The 20,817-nt window shown below is 30.6% G+C and overlaps 1 protein-coding gene across 1 annotated transcript in view; it reads right to left on the minus strand.

Moving 5' to 3' along the window:
- The window catches only part of LOC136988617 (ankyrin repeat, SAM and basic leucine zipper domain-containing protein 1-like), a 29,631-nt gene extending 10,309 nt beyond the window's left edge, over positions 1-19,322 (minus strand). Inside the window, exons 1-9 of the mRNA XM_067286525.1 lie at positions 19,148-19,322; positions 14,044-14,185; positions 11,615-11,737; positions 10,720-10,834; positions 10,323-10,434; positions 4,234-4,368; positions 2,652-2,737; positions 560-692; positions 295-410 (exon numbers count right to left, since the gene is read on the minus strand). Coding sequence (XP_067142626.1) covers positions 295-410; positions 560-692; positions 2,652-2,737; positions 4,234-4,368; positions 10,323-10,434; positions 10,720-10,834; positions 11,615-11,737; positions 14,044-14,185; positions 19,148-19,285 — 1,100 coding nt within the window. The 5' untranslated portion in view covers positions 19,286-19,322. The remainder of the gene's footprint in view (positions 1-294; positions 411-559; positions 693-2,651; positions 2,738-4,233; positions 4,369-10,322; positions 10,435-10,719; positions 10,835-11,614; positions 11,738-14,043; positions 14,186-19,147) is intronic.
- Between the last annotated feature and the right edge of the window lie 1,495 nt (positions 19,323-20,817).

The raw sequence follows: 20,817 nt of genomic DNA on the forward strand, positions 1-20,817 counted from the left end.
AAATTCACTTGTATACACCAGCCTTGACCTCTTGTCCAATAGAACAATTTATGAATGTTTTTCTGAGAGAACATATTAAACAAAAATATGACAATTGTTTTTATAATCTTCTAAACTAAGTAAATTGATGATAAGCAATATAAACATACATTTACATTGTACATAAAAGATTTTATAAGATTGAACTCATCAATAATATTTAAAATTACATTAACATATGAAATATAAAAGTTTAAAAATTTGTTAACAATTATAAAAATAAATTAATTTTGTATTAATAAATCATATAAATACCTAAGAATATTCTTATTTTGAATTTCTGGTGTTTTGGAAGTCTTGCATTGACTTGCATTTAAGCAAACAATTTCTTTTAATATTACTTCTCTATCATTTGGATCTATGATTCCAATCTATATTTAAAAAATAAAAATTAAAAAACTGATTTATTCTTTTTATTATATTACATATAATATTAATAAGCTCGCTTTGTGGCCACCTCACTTGCGTGGCTATGCCGGAGATTCCCCTGTAAAATTGCATACATTTGTAAAAAACATACCTTTTTTAAGTCTTCTTCATTCAACGTAAGTAAATCTTTATAAGACAGTTCATTTTCATAAAAAATTGGTAACAAATCACCCCGACCAATTCCGACAAAGAATAGCTCCAATTCACTAAAGTGTGTAATATTTCTAGAAAGTAAGTAACAATTTTTGAATTTAATTTAAAATAACTATATTTTCAATAAATTATCATTATTAAATAAATAAAATAAATTTTATAACTGATGAATATATATATAAACAAAGAGTATAATTAAGAAACTTCCAAGCTTATTTGTCCAATGATAATTCTCTCAGTTATAATGATTATTTTACATGGTAAAATTATTATAAATAAAGCATTATTTACACGAATTCAAATAAAACAAAACAGAAATGAATTTTTTACATTCAACATGGCTTTATCTTTGATTTGAAATGTTCATACCACCAGCGAATTAAAGCATGCAAAATAATTTAAGTAATTTACAACAGAACAATCTTGTTAAGAAAAAAACATTTGATATTTAATCAAATACATAATAACTACTACGCATTTAATTATTTGATTGAAAAAAGTGTTTTACAAAACAAAACAGAGTTATACAAACATTACTATTAAAAAGAAATCAGTTGTGAAAAAATAATATATTATAAAGACGAGATGACTGTTCTCCTAATTAACAATCTCATTACAAGCAAATAAACAATGCATAAACTATATTGAAAAGTAAAAAACTCTTTCGTCTTCAGAATTCATCATTTCATAGTCACCATTTGTCAATGGCAACTGAAACAATAGATTTTGTAGACAATTTATTTTGTATTCTTCAATATACTTTTTATTATTTAAATTACTGTTGGCCATTTTTAATAAAATAAACAATGTATATAATCATAAAATCAAACAGTAATAACTAAATAACAAGAAAATTACTTATTGCATGGTGCATTAATGATTAATAAATTAATCAATTATTAGTTAATTATTTTTTATAAGCATAATAAAATATTTGAAAATGAATTATAAGGAATTCATTTAGTGAGATTAAATACAGGTACTCCTCACTTTACGACCAATCGAGTTTCGACCTGCAATTCGGGGAATCCCCTTTCTCAGCTTGAGTGTCGATCAGTGGCGAATGGCAACATGTGCACTAAGTGTACTATAATAGGCTAATAGCGTACTATAATAGTCCTTTTATGAATAAATTTGAAGTTTGTCACATAATTTGTATAATTTTACAACAATCCTATATTCCCGGCGCAAGCTCCTCACTTATCGATGTAGTTGTTGGAACGGAACTCGGTCGTAAAGTGAGGAGTACCTGTAATGAATGTAATCTAATATGGAAAAAAAAAGCTGATATTTTTGGTTATTTCAAATATTTTTGAACATATAAATTATAGAAATTTTTGTTTTTGTATGAATATCATGTTTTTCATTACTTTAATATTAAATTCCAATAATTATAAACAAACACTATTAATTAACTACCACTACAATGTGTCAGAAAAAAATTGAAAAAAAAAATTTCCTTACTAATCCTATACACAATGTAATAAATGTATACAAAGTTAAAATTTCTGACAAATTATTAAAGTTCAGAAGTTGAAAACCAAGCTAAAACTAGAATTTAATAAATTTCTTCCGAGATGTTTAAAATCAAAATTTTTTAAAAATATCTTGGTGTTATAAATATCTATTCATACAAAATCACTTTAAAACACAGTAGTTTCAGTATATTCAAATCAAAAATTATTCTATCCTTGTGTTTAACTAGTTCTGTCATTAAACTTTCATGACCCAAGTTAATTCTATTTGCAATATGTTCTACAGCTGTGCTTAATATAAACATAATTATACATGATTTGCCATCTTCAGTCTTGTAATTTTTGGAGATTCAAATACATATAGTAAAAATGTAAATATGTTCACATTTAATGATATTTTTAAAACATGCATTCTAAAGTTAACTAAACAATTACTGTGTAGATGAAAAAAACTTGTGTATATATTGATATAATAAACAAAAAAATAAAAAATAAAAATCTCATTTTCTTTTTGGTATTTTTATAGGTTTATTAATACATTAAAAACATACAAACCTCACACAACTAGATCTGACTCTCTCGTGAATTTTGTGTGGATCATTATATTCCTTTTCGAAGGCTTCAGTCAGAATTTCTGCAATCTAAAATGTAATTAAGTATTAAAAGCATTTTATCATGTTGAAAATAAGTTAACTTTACTAAATTAAAATCAACAAATATTCACTTAGATCTCCAATATAAATGTTTACACAAAATTTTATCCTGAAAATTTCTTAAAATCAACTCCAAGTTTATAAAGATTTTCAGACAATTCACTTTATAATAAAATCGATGTAATATTACAGGAGTGGGCAAGCAAGAGTTCAGTGGGAGCCGAAATGTAGGTTTTGCAAAATGCACGGGAGTCGCAGTTCTGTACTGTCGTGGCAGATAGTATGGTAAGGCGCGCGATTTTATTACGTAATATAAATATAATATAAAACAAATACTGAATTTTTTTAACAAACATATTTTCACAAAATTATAAAAATAAAATTGTAAAAACAATAATAAAAAACAGAAATTAACACTTTCGGCAAGAGCCGCATACAACTCAAAAAGAGTTGCATTTGACCATGCCTGTAATATTATTTCTCTCAAAATAAAAATTATGGATGAGTAAATGCAAGATGCATAATTCTTACTTCAGGGACGTGCAATCAAACGCTAAATAAAAATTTCATAGCACTGACAATTCAAAATATGAACATTTTAGAAATTAATCTGTCAACTAATTAAAATTAAACCAAAGCAAATTGTGCAAACAATGCAAAATTTAAATTATATTTTTGTAATTCTCTCATCACTTTTCTGATGTTAGAATAATGCCAGTATTCAAATTACAGTAGCCCCTCATTATATCACTCGTTCAGATAAATTCTTTTGTATTTGAAAGACAAAAAACAAATTGATATAAGCCAATAATTTTTAAAATAATCAGTTTCCGTTGAATCTCTTGACATCCAATCATTAACCTTTCTGCAGTGGGTTAGTCAGGTATGGTGCTATCCCTGTGTAGTGGAGAATAAACGTGGGAAATTTAAGCATTTTCCCACGCGTTTTTTCTCATTACCGTTTTGGAAAAAGATTTTGTAAACAGTTATATCTAGTAGAGTCTTTTTTTATTGTCACATAATTCCTTTTTTATGTCAATTTTTTTTTACGGTAGTTTTTGGCGATATCCACAAAAGAATTTTGCAGATATATCCGTCATTCACAACTGCCACACGATTGCCCTTGACGGATATATCCGTTGGTCACTGTAGAGTGGTTAACCTTGAAACTATCGTTGTTTGGAGATCAAAAATAGAAAGAAAAAAAAAACAGGCGAATAAATACACTGCTTGTATCACACTATCTGATATATTACTTGTTCAATTTGTCAAGCAACATGCATGATACAATGAGGGGTTACTGTAATATTATCTAAGGAACCATAGAAATTACTTAAAACAGATTATTAATCATTTTATTAAACAATTTACCATCACAAGCACAAACATTCATTTCAATTATTATTAAACAAGTAAAAGTTTGTATTATATGTAAGAATATATTTCTTAATAAACTATTTTTATTAATATAAAGAGATATTTACTTGACTATATCCTTTAGAATAAGCTAGATCTGCAGCATTTTGTCCATCAATTGTTTTTATCGTAGGATCGGCTCCATTATCTAATAATAATCTCACTATTTGTCCGTAGCCATGATTACTTGCAAATAACAAGGCCTAATATAATATAGAAAATTTAAGTTTTAATTTTGAAAGTCTTGGGATACACAAAGACATTGAAATAAATTGTTATTGATATAATAATATACACAGCTCTTCATCTAAATTGCACCAGACAACAAAATGAAATTTATGAGGTATGTTACATAATATAAGATGTAATTGGTTTGAAAGAAAAAGTAGGTACAGAAGACAATATAATAATCAGCACTGAGTGCATCTATTCTGGGCAGGAACAATAGCCTGTATATAGAATAGTATCAAATAGGAAAGATTTCAAATGGCTGTTTCTAGTATCTCATAAGATTGATGTAAGATACGTTAAGCTTCTAAGAGATGAAAAACATTCTGAATTATGTATGGTCTGACACTGTCTTCTTGGAAGATGGAACCAGAATTATCTGTAAGTAAAACATAACTTCAACGACCAAAATCTTTTTGATCGTCTAACTTATGGTACCACATCTAGCAATCATTGATTGATTAGAGTTAAAATAAAGCATATTTGGCAAGAACACGAGTCGGATCCAATAGCACATCCCATACCATAACATTTTAAGCCAAGGCTATATCATCTCGGAAATGTGTTTCCAGGAGCCAATTACTGCAGCATCTCTACAAAAATTCATAAATTACAATCTGTCAGACTAAACTGAAATTTATTTGAAAATCCAATCATTATCAGTCTATAGTCCTGGAAGACTTCCAGTACTGAAGACCACAGCAGCCTGAGAAAGAAGCGTGTAAATTATATGTTAGCAGATCATATCATCAAGTTTTAAAGATATTGTTTAATACAACAAAATATCTAACGCTGGTAAACAAAAATTGTTTTCGCATTGTTTCATTTAATTAATTATTATGAAACAAAAGTTTGAATTTGAATCTGAAGCTGATAGTATCTCACATAAAATGATTATAACACGACGGTGATGCATCACAATGAAACTGGAGAGTAGTATGTATATGTTTGTAAAGCTTTAGGCCTTGCGGCTTCAACAAATACAACAATCATAAGCAATGCAAAAAAAAAATTAGTGTTCTTATCAAGCTGTACCTTCTGTTTTGGCATGTAATACTATATATGCAAGGAAAAGACAAACTTTTGACTTTATGAATTCATGATTTGACCAAAAAAAGAAAACAAGTTCCTGTTACTCAAATAATTATGGATAAAGCCAAGGCTTTGATAAAGTTAAGAAAGAAATGGATAGTAATAAACAATTTGTTGCTAGTAGGAGATGATTTTTAGTTTTAAATCCCTCTCAAGTTAAAGTGTATAAGGAAGCTGCAAGTGTCATGTATTGTGGCAGCTAACAAACATCTGGCTAAATTCCAAAGAATTATAAATGAAGATGAATATTCTTCTGATGTAGTCTTCAGGTCTTAGATGTGGATGAAACAGGATTGTATTGGAAAAAGATGCCATCTAGGTCCTTTATTGTCTCTAAAAAAAGAAGTCTCCCTGGTTTTAAAGCCTCAAAAGATTTCTTAACTTTTCATCAGGGCCATTGACACTAAAGCCATCGTTGGTGTACCATTCAGAGACACCAAGAGCAATGAAAAGGATTGTGAAAGCACTTCTTCCAGTTTTTTGGCAATACAATAAAAAAGTCATGGGTTATGAAAATTATTTTTACTAAACAGTACACCCGACTCTTATCCTGAACTTTCCAAGTTTTGCAAAATTAATAATTTTCCTAAGAGAGTTTTATTGGTTAAGGACGATGTTCCCAGCCACCCACCTAATCTTCAAGACATTCCTAACGACCATTTAGATGTCAAGGTTATTTATTTACTACAAAACAACATCAATTATTCAACCAATGGACCATCAGAGCATGATTGCAACATTCCACACATATTATCTGGAGACAACCTTTAACAGTACAATAGATCTTGTAGGGCAGAGGGCGCCACCGCGATTTTGGCACGCTGACCGAACTTGGCTCTCGGACGCTGTCAAGGAGAGACGTTTTCTTTTTGTTCCGTGCCGACCTAACCTACTGTAAATACCCATTAATAGTGAATGATACTAATGTATATATCTAGCAAATGTGATGAATAAAGTAAGATACTTCGCGAGGATCAGTGTCTCCATTAATCCTCACAGATGAGCAAAGGACATGCTGTCGAGATCGAAGCGATCATCATCCAAGGTAGGACCAAACTCGAACCAATTCTACCGAAATGCGCAGACGGATTTTAGTCACATCGCTAAAATCTAATTGATACAGCAATTATGGTGCAGAAGCACTGGAAGTCCTATCACATTTTGATGGGCATCATCAACATTCCATTTTCCTATAAAGAAGTGAGGCAATCCTGTATGAATGTTATTTGGAAAAAATTGTGGCCAGATGCTGTTCTGGAGTGTGATAGCACAGAACTAGTGGAAGAAGTGGTAGAAAAAACTCACAAACATGGTAAACAAACTTGGTTTTCAAAACAATGATGCTCAGGATTGACTGTCGGTGATCAGCATGACTCAAGTAACTTGTAAACTTTCACTTTCAAGATATAAAAAACCTTGAAAAGCTAGTGTTACAGCTAGAATAGGTACAGTACCAGAAGAAGTGCAAGAATCAGAAATGAAGAACTTTTCTATAAAGTTAATGCAAGACAATCTTACCAAAATCTAGATAACTTCTTCACCAACAACCTTGACTGGGTGTGCAGCTTTACAATCTTCAGAGGAGTCAATACCCTTTTCCAGCCCTACCATATTTTGTTGGAAGAACTGCAAAATGTTGTGATTGATGTGACAGTGAACACTGACAAATTTCTTATGAAAGCAGAAAACACAGAGCCATTGTGAAGAGAGTTTGCAGTAGTAGCAGACTTTAGTGATCCCGAAGAGTAAATGTGAAATTTTTTAATAATTACTGATATTTATCTTTACATGCTTTTAAAGAATGTTAGAATATATAGTCATAAAATAAATTAAGTTTTATGCATAACAAGTAAAATGGCAAAGCCTTATTTGGGACAAGACTGTCTCGGAGACTCACTACTAAGCAGAATCACTTTGACTCTCAAGCGGGTCTCGTTCTCATTTTGGCCACATTTCTTTATGCAGCGAGAGTGTAGCGAAATGACGTCATGAGCAGTGTTGACCAATTAGAAACCAGTTTCCGTGTGTTCGGTGTAAAGCACTTCTCGAGCACTGCATAAAGAAATGCAGCCTCTCCAATCTTCTTTGGTATCGCTGGTTTTGAGCACAATCGTTCAAACTTCGCCGGCCACGATGCATTTTCGGTGAAATTAACCTATTCGGGTATACCCTATCCAATGTCAAAATTTCTTTTGTTGCGTGACGACCAGGGTTGCATTTTTGTCGATGCGTAACGAAAATTTCCCATTTTAGAAAAAAATAATCGTGGCTATTGTATCGTCTGAAATTATTTTTTTATTTTGCACAAACAATATACAGTTTAACCCGATTATAACGTCATTAGATGTAACGACAACCCTAATAAACGTCTTTAGTGGCATGGCTAAAATCTGTATGTGGCACATCCTACCTTGTCCGCGATGTCCACATTGACCTCGACCACGTGTTCTGCATCTTTTGTTCTGCCAGTAAAAATTAACTGAGAAACTGATAATTTACTTAATTTGTATCGGCTATGCGATATTTACAAGTGTCGAGATATAATATAAATCCAAGATTGGCACGGCTGTCAAATCAAAAGGTTAACTAAACGAAGTAAAAAGATGTCTCTCCTCGTTAGAATTTAGGAGCAAAGTGAGGTCAAAAGGCAAAGGTCACGCAGTGGCTCCCTCTGCCCTACACATCAAATTTTTATTGGTCCCACGATTTTACTATACTAGATAATGTTAAAAAAAACCCACTTGTAACGACATAAAACTGTTTTAATGTCATATTTGGAGCACTCCCAAATTTACAAAATTAGATTACAAATTTTAACATAGAAGATACTATGTGTTCAGTCCTAAGGTCAGAGTTCACTTCTTAGAATGACTGTGGCTGGTACTCTCCCCACCTGACTTTGGTGGGGTGAGATGCCTGTTTTGCCTGTTTGTAGAAGAGGATCACCATTTTGTATTTTATTTTGACTCAGTTCTTGGTCCCATGACTACCTACAAGTCTGGATATTTTATGCGCAAATGATTTGGCACCTAATACTCTGTGCCAAATATCAACTCTTGACATGTACTCCTTCATACCTCTAAGCTGGTAACAAAAACGGCAAAACGATTTAGTAATTGAGTTTGTATAGTTATAAAAATTTTTTTGGTCTTGGAATATCTCATTACTTTGCATTATAACTTTACCTCAATTTATATAGTTTCAATTTGACCTCTTCTGACAAAACCTAACCCAATGTAAATCAATATCTATATATTCCTCCTACTTTCTACTGATTTCTTGGAAAAAATACAGACATAAGTAGCAATATCACAAAAGGATAAGCTATCTTCCTGAAGTCCCACAATTCTGAATCATTCAAAAGTTGTATGTAAGTATTTCTTCTGCTACAATATGTCAGCATTGTTAATTACTAGCAATGCAATTCAATACACATTTTGTGCAAGTCTTATTTATAATTACGCTAAAATAGTGGAGTGGATAAGGCTCTCGGGAATTTTGCATATGGATTGTTGTTATAATCATTTTCATTCCCTAACATGACCCTGGAAATTTGTATGGTGAATATCATACAAATTTCCACTTAAGCTAACATGGAATTCTTGATATTGCAATTTTTATGAAGAGCTGTGTATACACACACACACACATTATAAAGATTATATATATTTAAAAAAGATTATAAATATTTCCTTATAGTTAGTATGTAATTTATATTCAATGGAAATGTTCATATTCAAAAATTTGCATTTTTTAAAATTAAATGGATGAAAGTACAAGGGCTATTTTTTAAATAAGGTCCGTTTGTGAATGAGAGTGAGAATGACGCACAATTGCAGCAGTGTGCACGAGTATGTGCTTTCAGCATGCTTTGCACGTGTTTAGATGCCATTTGCAGTCAAATCCTCTGTCTATGTGCCGAGCTGTAGAAGTTTATAATGTTTAAGAAAATTGAGTCGTCTGCTGACTGTAAGGTACAATCTGTTATTCATTTCAGCACGAAAGATCACGATAACTGTCTTTTGGGACAGGAAAGGAACTTTGTTAGTGAATTTTATGCCAAGAGGCACAACAATCAATTCTGGAGCTTGTTGTGTGACCTTGAGAAAACTCCACCGTGCCATACAAGACAAGTGGTGTGGCCTAATGTCTTCTGGCGGCAGGCAGCAGATTTCTTTGAAGTAGGTATTTAAAAAATTTTTGAGTGGTATGACAAATGCTTAAACAAAAATGGAAATTATGTAGAAAAGTAGATAAAAGTATGTAGAATATGGAAAAAAATATATTTTAACGATATTTACAGTATTTTTCTTCTTATCAAAAAACAGACCTTATTTAAAAAATGCCCTTCGTAGAAGAAAGCTTGTTTCAAATTTAGTATCAAAAAATTGTTGGATTCCTAATATCCATAAACAGTGAATTAATTAATGAGTAGTCATTGTTTATTTAAAAAATGCATATTAAAAAAAAACCACAAAAAATAATTATTATTTTCTTACTGTTGCTTTATCAAATTTTCTTAAATGTCTCATAAATGCTTTTAAAAGCATTTTATAAAATTTAATCAATTATAAAGTTTTATTCTCAGACAATAATTTCTTTTGATGTGAATCACTACAAGTAAAATTATGTTCGTGTATCATTATAGATCAAAAACATATGAATAAATAGCTAATTGTTACACTTACTGAGTGTTTAAATAGTCATATCCATTTTTTTTAACACATTACTACAATTTGAATCATTTTTAATACTATTACAAATCTATACACACAAAAAAAATCATTTCAATTTCACACTTCAATGATAAAAAAAAAATACACTTATATAAACTTACACTATAACCACTGGTATCTCTTCGATTAATTTCGGCTCCACTCTCAATTAACTTCTGAACAATTAAATAATAGCCTTGACGAGTAGCAAATAATAAAGGAGTCATATGATGCCTGAAATTTGAAAAATTTTATATAAACTTATTAGAGTTTATACGTACATACGTGTTAAAAATAAATAGTAAATATTACTGTTTATATATAATAAGTATGCCTGCGTATACAATAATTTATGTATTTTCCTTTTTTAAATAAAGTTATTATTAAATATATAAAAATGAACTAAGTATCGTTTATTATACACAAACTACTTTATTTAATAAAATAATTTAATTAATTAAATGCAATAAATTTTAAAGTATTTTTCTACTAAATTAAATAGTAAACATTATTCGATACCTTTCCTTAACGTTTACTTTAGCTCCTTTTTCCAATAAGTGTACGACGCATTTTAGAAGATTATTTTCGTCATCCCTTCTAGATGCACAACAAGCCATTAATGGTGTAAACATATCTGTACATCAACAGTTGTTTTATTTTTGAAATAAATTTGATTAAAATATGTTTAAATTATTTAATCTATAGATGGCCACATTCCAGTTTTAAAAAATAAAAATATAACAACATTAAAAATAGCACTCAAATCTGCTTAACTGCAAGTTCTGACAAGTACTGAACGGAATTGTTTTGTAATCGTTAATAAAAGCAATATTAAAAAATTCTTAAAATAAAATATATATATTTTTTGATTATATAAAACAACAAATTAGAATAAATTTATGATATTTATTGAATTATTAAATATGCAAAATTTTATATTTATTAATTTCATTTGTAAAAATAAAATGAAATGTAGGAACAAACACAGATAAAAGATTAAAATGTATAGGTATGTGCCGCTTAATGACGGAAGTCCTATAAGATTATAATGGAGCTAAAAGCTTTAGCTACTTTCCTGTATCTAAACATAGAAAAGGTACAAATACATTGTGTCACAACTGTGTTATGTAGGTAGTATATAACTGTACAATATAAGTAGTAGACTATACCATATAGATTTATGCTATTATGTTCGCTTCGCAACACTTAATAAGATATTTCTCGGGAAATATTCCCGTCGTTAAGCAGCGCATAATTATACACTCGATTAAAATAATTTGAACGTATTAAAAATACACATTCACGAGGAGAAAAAGTTGAATGCCATTATTAAAAATAAACGCAATAAACAGAATATATTTTATTATTATTGAAATTAAATGTTTTAGAATACTGTCATCAATTTATTATTTACCCTTATGAAAATTAGGATCGGCATTTTGCTTGAGAAGATAATCTACAATTTCATGATGAGCAAAACTACAAGCATACATTAATGCATTCCAGCCTGCGTGAAGAATGCTATCAACAAATACACCTATAAAACAAATTTGGTAATTAAAAATAACTTACATATACTAATACTGTATAAAATAATATATCTATTTGTATATTGCATGTATACAAAATCTACTTACAAAGTTTAATGCTTTATTACAAGTACAGTAGAGCTAGGACATCTAAGCATTAAAAGGTCATAAATGGTTATAAAAATTATAACTTGTTTGGATTTTTATAACAATTTATATGATTTTTTAGTGCCTAGATGTCCTAGATGTAATTATGAGTGAATGGCAAGGTATACAAAATCATACTAAATATAAACTAATTAATGCTTCTAGACTTATTTTATTAATATCAGTCTTTTTTGACTATAATCTATTAATAGAACTTATCACACTGATTTAACTTGCAGATGAAATTAGAGAGATTGAATCAGTCTCATGATTCAAAGATTTTTAATTTGCATCTGCATACAGACTTTTCTTGTATTTTGGACCTATTCGTCTCTTATCGGCAAGTGTTTTATCAGTTAATTTTTATTTATTTAAATTGTAATTACATACTTAAAATACTTTAAACAACTTACTTTTAACTTAAGTGCAAAAAACTTCCAACAAAAGGAAACAAGCAATGTCTATTTGGAGTTTTATCCTTCAGGAATGGGGAAAAAACTTGGAAGTTAGGAATAAGTCATCTAAAATATTTTATTTTATGTAATTACAGTTTAAATATCGATTTTTTAAAATAATTTTTATTGTATAATTAAAAACGTATTGTATTTTAGAAGTATAACTGGTAAAACACCTGCTGATGAAGGATGAAAAGGTACAAAACACAAGAAAATTTTGTATACAGGTGCAAATTAAAGTTTATTCTTTTGAACAAAGAGACTGATTCAATCCACAAGTTAAATCAGTGTAATAAGTCCTATTAATAGATTATAATCATAAATCGACTAATATTAATAAAACACACTAAATATCATTCAAATCATCAGTTCAAACCATTTATATTACAATTTGTTCAATATATGATTGCTTTCAACTTCAGTAATCTTTGCGTCGTGGAGACCATTACAGAAAAACAATTGCAAATTTTTCAGATCTGAATCTTAAGACATCTCTAGAAAAAGATTCTCAAATGCTAGAATGTTTTAAGTAACTTGATGATTTTGGAAGAAACCCAAGACATCTTCAAATTATGGTAACAAATTTTGGGGTAAGACTGAAAAAGAATGCAATTAGAATTAAAAGCAAATATATTGAGTGTGTTTTAATTAAATGCTCCAAATAAAAACGCCTCTATGTAAGCTGAAACTAATTTTAACTTGAATAACACTTTAAATATTCTTTTCGGCAATACTTTAATTTATTTCAAAAAACATTCGAAAGCCAATCGAGCATCTAGCTCCACGACTAGCGAGGCCGCGCATGCGCAGACCCGCGCTTACGCTAATCGTATATTAGATAACGCTAAAGCGCGTTTAAACGCTTGAATAACGTGACCCAAATACATAACGGCTTTGGTAAAGCTTTATGCGTTCTTTAATTTATTTAAATGAACGTTATTTCAATTTGTTTTTAAAACCGTTAGAATGTCAATTAGAATTTACAGTTTGAATCTTCTTGTTAAACCTGATGTAAACCTATGTAAATGAGGTCGAAAACGTTTATTTAAATAAATTAAATTGTTCGAGCTAAATGCTGCAAATGCTGATTTGGAAAAGTATTTGAGTAGGATTCATATACCTTGTCATTCAATTGTATAATTCACAACTGAAGACATTTAAATCGGTAAATTTTTGGCTACTTTATGTACACGTTTGAATCAGCACGTGCATGCAAACACGTGTACACACACACACACTACACATAAAATAAGGCACAAGATGATTCAAAGTTCACAAAACTTGGAATCATCTTTATTAATAAACAAACTACTGCTTATTTCAGGAAAACAACACTATTACACAAAGATTTTCAGCCAAATATCTGACCATCCTTCGTTCTATCTAATTCTAAACAGTTAGAAAGTCTTTAAATTGAAACTATTCTGAATATTTAACTTGAATTCTGTTCTACATGATTTGGAATTGCTAAACATGTGGTTCTAAGCTAAGGCAAGATCAGATATTTGACCAAAAACATTTTCTTTGTTTAATAAAGAAAGAAATTGTCGTCATCGTGAAATAAGCAGTAATTTGATTTCTTTATTTACGAAATAATTCATTTTAGACTTTTATAAAATTTTACTTCAATCCATTCAATAAACACTATTATATAAGAACAAACTTAAAATAAAAATCTTACTTTAAAAAAGTAAATATATAACTTAAATAACCTTTGTTTTCAATAAGTGATTTTACAGCTTCAAAATTTCCTTGAATAACCGATAATCTCAATTCATGGAGAAGAGAAGTATCTGTAACTCTTCTATGATTATTTACTTTATGTGAGGAAACAGCTTTCATGTCATTATTTTTCTAAAAAATATAAATATAATTTTAAACTGATTATCTCTGTAATACATTTAAATATATGAGTCATATATTTAACTATACATAATTAATAAATCTATATAGTGAGGTAAAAATTCTGAATTGAAATCACATTACTTCGAATCCAGACCAGAAGTTTTTACGAACCAGGGCCTACAGTCCCCAAGCTTTCCACATCCGGTCTCAATTTTCATCCATCTAACTTCGTTCTTGAAACTAACAAAGGACAGATGACTAGACGAATGATAGCGAAAACGCATAGGTTCGTAATTTGAAAATTGCAGCCCAATTATACCAGGCCTTTGTCACTAATGTCAATAAGATTGTGTGAGTTCTTTAAATCATTTCTCAAGATATATAACACGTATTATAGTATACTTGTTGTGTTAATATAATAATTTTGTTCTGTACTTGCATATTGTTGTTAATTACACCTATAAGTCCATGCTCAGATAGGGACAAAGGACAATAAAGTTAGTTGACTGTTGGTTTTGAAAGAGAGAACTGTGTCCACGTGTATCTTTATTAAAATTTATAACTGCAACCGAAAATGTAATACGCCAATGACGAATTATATCGGGCTATTATATTGCAATTATTTTAAATTAATCACTAAATAATTTGTCACTAGAGGAGGAGACATTAGGCATCACCTCTTATTAGATTTAATAATTATAATTAAATTAATTAATTTAGAAAATTCTGGAAGGAAAGAATCAGCCCAGAGTGGGACTCGAACCTGCAACTGCCACTTACTGTGCAGATGTGTTGAGGTTCGGGTAGCATAACTGGCAAGTCAGATCTCCTCTTCCAGATATATTTAAACACGAGATAACCATCATCAGTTATCTACGCTGCTGGCCGGAGATGCATTCAGCGTCTGCATCCCGTAAACATTTACTTATGGACAACATCCACAAACCCGACAATAGTTATCCCACGTTAAATGTATCTAGAAGGGAAGATTGGACCGGAGGCTCGGGTAGTGTAACTGGCAATGCATCCACAAAGTAAGCGGCAGTTGCGAGTTCGAGTCCTGCTTCGGCCAATTCTTCTCTTCCGGAATTTTCTAAATTGTTTAATTTAATTATAATTATTAAATCTAATAAGTGACGGCTCATAACGCCTCCCTCTAGTGACAAATTATTTAGTAATTAATTTTAAATAATCGCAATATAATAGCCAGATATAATCTGGTAGTTGTTGGCGTATTATGTTTGTACATTCATTGGGTTTGTGGATGTTAGTTTATGTATTTGCAATCAAAAAATTAAACTGCTTGAATAAAAATATATAACACATATATTTGCATAACAAAAAGTTTTTCATCAACTTTGATTTGAAATAAAACCATAGTGAAAGTCAGAATATATACAAAAATAATTTTTTTTACAATACTAGCCTTCATTATAACAGCATTTGGATCAATAATAAAAATTTTATTGATTTTATTTTTTACATTGTATGCAAAATTGTTTTATAAAAGAAGCAATATTAAAAAGAAAATACTAAACCAGGTTACACTTTAAATATTCTGCTTAGGCATGAATATTTTGCACTTAAAATGATATCGTTCTCATTAATGCATGAGCACGATACTACGTACTAATGTTGTAATTTCATATACCCAACAAAAACTACTACAGCTTTTATGGAATTTAATGTAAAGGTAATTATATTAAAAAAAAAATCATTAATTATTTCCAAATTTTTAAAAATTAGGATTGTTGTAACGTATAGAAAATAACTAAGAATAATAATCTTATTTAAGTAAAAAAATAAAAAGGAACGTGGCCGGTGTTATTTACATTTAATAAATAAAAATATAAATACGACTTTTTCACACAGGTAAACACCTTGCTTTAGTCCTTCTTTTTTGCCGTTACACCATCGCAATCCTTAAAATTCACAAAATTACGGAGACGACCTTCCATTTTAGGCTACTGCCTCCGCAAAAAAAAAAAAAAAAATGCCAGCCGTATTCCTTTTATTATATTTTTTACTTAAATGTAATATTATGATAGTGGCAAAGAACACCAGAGGATGATTTACCTGCTTTTATATTTTTACGTTTTTTTGCAGAGGCAGTAGCCTAAAAAGGAAGGTCGTCTCCGTAACTTTGTGAATTTTAAGGATCGCCGATGGCGTAACGGCAAAAAAGAAAGACTAAAGCAAGGTGTTTACCTGTGTGAAAAAGTCGTATTTATATTTTTATTTATTAAAAATAATCTTATTTCTTAATTCAATCTTTGATTTGTATAAAACGTAATTCATTTGGTCACCTGTTCAAACTCACCTGCATTGCTTCTCTACGTGATAGGGCAGAGTGTAATGTGGCATGACCTTGCTCGTAAAGAACCAAGTGACGCGACAAGTAAACTTTAACCAACGAGTACCCAATGTTTCTTCTATATGTGTGATAATTAACTGTCATTTTGGTAATTTATTTATATTTGTAATTAAATCAAACATTTTAAAGTAAATTATATACATAAACAATTTTTATATAATGCCTTTTAAAACTGAAATTAGAAACATTATTCAATTCTATTACGTGGTTTGCATCATATATTATCGTTTGAAATGCATGATATATGTCAAAAGTAATTGGTTTTATATATATATATGTAAGTGTAGCACATTTTAATAGAATTAGGAAAGTTGGAAAAGAAAATTTTCCTGACCTACATTCTTATGGAAGAAACAAGGAAAGTTGTTTGATTAATATTATCAAATATACAATTTGTGCAATAAAAGTTTATTTATATTAAAAAGAACTAACAACATTTCTTTTCGCTAGCTGATAAACGATTGATGTAATGAAATTTTCATAAGAGCCACTTCATTTTCATTTTGCATAGTGGTCTCAAGGGATTATTATACTACGTGACTTAGAATTTCTTTCCTCAAAATTTCGATAATATAATAGGAAAACAGTGATTTAAGCAAGATTATTTTATTCGAAATTTTACGGTACAAAATCTTTGACAATGGATTTCCTCCCCGCATTAAACAATAAAAACACCAAACAAATATTAAAATACAAAAGACAAAAAGGTAAAAATAACTTAAAATTTACATAAAAAGGTAAAAAGTACAATAAAGAAAAGGCTTAAGAATTATAAATAATCTTTTACAAGAGTTTTTCAAATGATAAAAAGATCATCATTCAAAAGATTTTCCAGCTGCAAATCTATTAATTGCGTACTTTGTATTCTACTAAAAGCCAACAAATGCCGCAAGTTCTAGTATTATAATGTATCGGGATTTAGCGGAGTTGTTTGTTTCTTTCTATTCTAGTTATTAATTCATTACAAAAAGAATTTGTACATAAAACAAAATGCTCAAAGTTTGAATTTTTGCTAAGTATTTCTTTCTTGTTTTAAGTAATAAATATTTATAATATTGAAATGTATGTAAACACTGTTACTTATGTTAGTATATTAAAATCTACTCAAATTTGCATAAAATCAAAAATTTAAGCACGTTTATCATACATTATAAAAATTATATTAAAAATTTACTTGAATTTAAATCAGAATTTTAACATTCACGACAACAGACGGCTAGAAATATTACACCTTTCCTTTTATAAATAAAATATATGTTATGAAAAAGATGACATATTTAGATTTTCTTTCAATAAACAGGAGAAAAATTTTTGCACGGATGCATGTACAAATAAAAGAACAAAGCACTTAGAAATTGTGAAAATATTAAACAATCTTTAAATGCAATTATTGAATTAAAATAAAAGGTAATATAATAAATAAATATTTGTATAACTTTTATCAAAATTTTGCTTATTAAAATTCTATCTGACTCTAAATAATTGTTTATAAAAGTAACTCCAGAGTTAAATCGATAAATATGGTAAGAAAACCGGAAGTTATCTAAAAGTAACTTCTACCAAAAAAATATGGTTCAGAAATATCAAAGCATGTAAACGTCAAAGAGGAACCCACCGGCGACGAGGAGACGAAACCACCAAACGCCGATAGTCGGTTGCGGACTCTCGCCTCGCCGACGGGGCTTGCCACGTGGAGTCGTCCGGGTTTTACTCGCACGTCTAATGCCTAAATAGAAGCAAGTTTTCTGTAGAAAACCCTTTCTCAACAGATTACCTACACGTTGCATTCAGGGCCGTCGAGAGCTTATACAGAGCCCTTTAGCAATTTTTTTTACAAATGAAATGCATTGCTTTTCATTAATAAAAAATTCTGCTTTAAATTTATATTTTATTTTGTTAGTAAAAATAACATTAATTTCATGGCAGTTGGACACGCTTCGGGTACCTTGACTCCCCGCTCCTCCCTCTCGACGGCCCCATCGCACCGCTCTATCTCGCCAAACCAACTAAATATCAAAAGATCCATTTCCCAAAGATTTCAAATTATATAATTTTTTGTAAATGCATCGAAGACGAAGAGTACGGAAAACTTGCATCAAACCTCTATTTTCAAAGTTACCGTCAGAAACTCCTCCGGGGTGCAAAAATTTAGGGATGCCACTAGCAGTGCCCGCACTCTAGAAAAAGGGATGCACTGTGCATTACGCGAGGAACTCTGCAACTCCCACGGGGCGACACCGGTTGCACTCGATGCTAACGTCGGCCCCGAAAACAACAAACGGGATCTCGGCGTCCCAAACAACATATGACGAAGTCATATGGGACGACGGACACACATTGTTCATTAGTTTCTTTTATATTTGCAGAATAGGTTATCAGTTACGAATTTTCTGTTGTTTGGGGCCCTCTTGGGGATTAGGAAAGGGTAACACGTGCCACAACGCACATGCACACCTGGTAACCATTAGCCAGAAGATTTCGATAGTTGCCATATTGTATACTTCAGAGAAACACGTCGACGTCACGTACTGTACATATTGGACGTAAACATAGAACATAACGGTTAAATTATGGCTATTAAACATAAACATACTCACGTCGTCAGGATTAATTTGAGTTTCTTCCTTTTTACGGTCGTCAGTTAATCGTTCGGTATCGTTTTCATTCGTTTCTCCCTCAAATTTATTTACAAAATCGTCGCCAAAATCGGAAGTATCACGCGCCGACTTGTCCATGTTCTTCCTCCACGAGCTTTACTGCCTACTGTCGATGCTTGCGAACACGTGACCCTCCGGTCGTTTTAAATATAACGCCAAGTCACTTAAACGACAGGAATAAATAAATAAATAAATAAAGAAGTAATCTAATTTTGGATATCGTTTCCTGTCGTTCGTTTCGGAAATGTCTTTGAAGTCATTTATTAATAAATTTCCACCAATAAACGTAAGAAAATGAATGAATTTAAAAAAATTTCATAAACATTTTTCATTGAATTTTGTAATTATAATAATAAATTATTTTATTTTTTTAAAATCTGTATAATTATTAAAAATAAGAAAATTTTTTTAAATCGAGATAATAATTTTTTATTCATTTTGAACTCTCTTCTCTGTCGATACTAAGAGCGTCTTTTTTTAATATCTATCGTGGGTTCGGCCAGACCTACAATGAGGACATTCGGGTGATGTGGAGTGGAACCCGACATATTACAAACAGACTTTTCCCTAAAAATTCTTAGGGAGTTGCTCTTTCGGGATTTTCCAGAGCGGCAGGTTGGCATCTCAATTCAGATTAAGACATCAAATTATCGCTCTGAATCAAATCAAACCGTCCACGATGGGACTGCCGGGTGGCGAGGGATTAGGCCCAATCGATGTATTCGGAGCAGATCATTCATAAAAAGTTCCTGGTTTTTTTCTACTCCTTGGATTCTATTCCGGATCCTCAGAGCGATAGGCTGACGCCTTCAGGGACAAAGCAACTGGTAGTAAAGAGGTCATTTTGACATGTCTTTAAGAGGTCTCTTTTATGGCATGACTTTTCAGAGCACGGAGAGAATAGAGGAAAAAGTGCCAGCTTTCTTGATTGTCACTTTGTCAAACTTAATTGGCAAACTATCGGTACTATCAGATGGAAAAATTAGGTTCCACACTCCCACCCAATAACAAATGTGTAAATACGGCCCTGAACTCCTTTAATCGCCCCGGCCATCCGGCCCGGCCATGACATTTCTGTTTTTCTGTTATTTTACCTATTCTATTAGTTTTCATTTTCTCACACACGTTTTCAATTCTTTCTACTGTATACAATTGCGAGAGTGTAACCTTACATCTGTACTGTAAAAAATAGATTGATGTAAAGCAACACAACGCATGAACGATCTGTCAAGGGGGGAGTACCTGTCAGGAGGACTTTCTATAGGATACTCGATCCAATTTCAATTTATTAAATGAAAAAAGTACCGTATATCAGATGTGTAGTACAGGTACGAAAGATTTCTTATAATTACAGTACTTGCTATTTATCAAACAGGAAAAGGGAAAATTACTTGTTGGACCTTATGTACTTTTCTCACGGAAAACCCGCATCTAATTATATCCGGAGTATAGGTTTCACTGTCATCTGATTCAGGTAGAATTGTAGTTTTTTTATACAGTGAAACTATTCTTTATCGGTGAATTTACTCTTAATTATATATATTTTTAAACTTTGTACGCTCTACGGGCATTAGGAGGATCTTTTTTTAGGCTCATAGTGGGTTTAACCA

This window comes from Centruroides vittatus, unplaced genomic scaffold, assembly GCF_030686945.1.
Source record: "Centruroides vittatus isolate TY-2023 unplaced genomic scaffold, ASM3068694v2 contig_1259, whole genome shotgun sequence".
NCBI classification, from domain to species: domain Eukaryota; kingdom Metazoa; phylum Arthropoda; class Arachnida; order Scorpiones; family Buthidae; genus Centruroides; species Centruroides vittatus.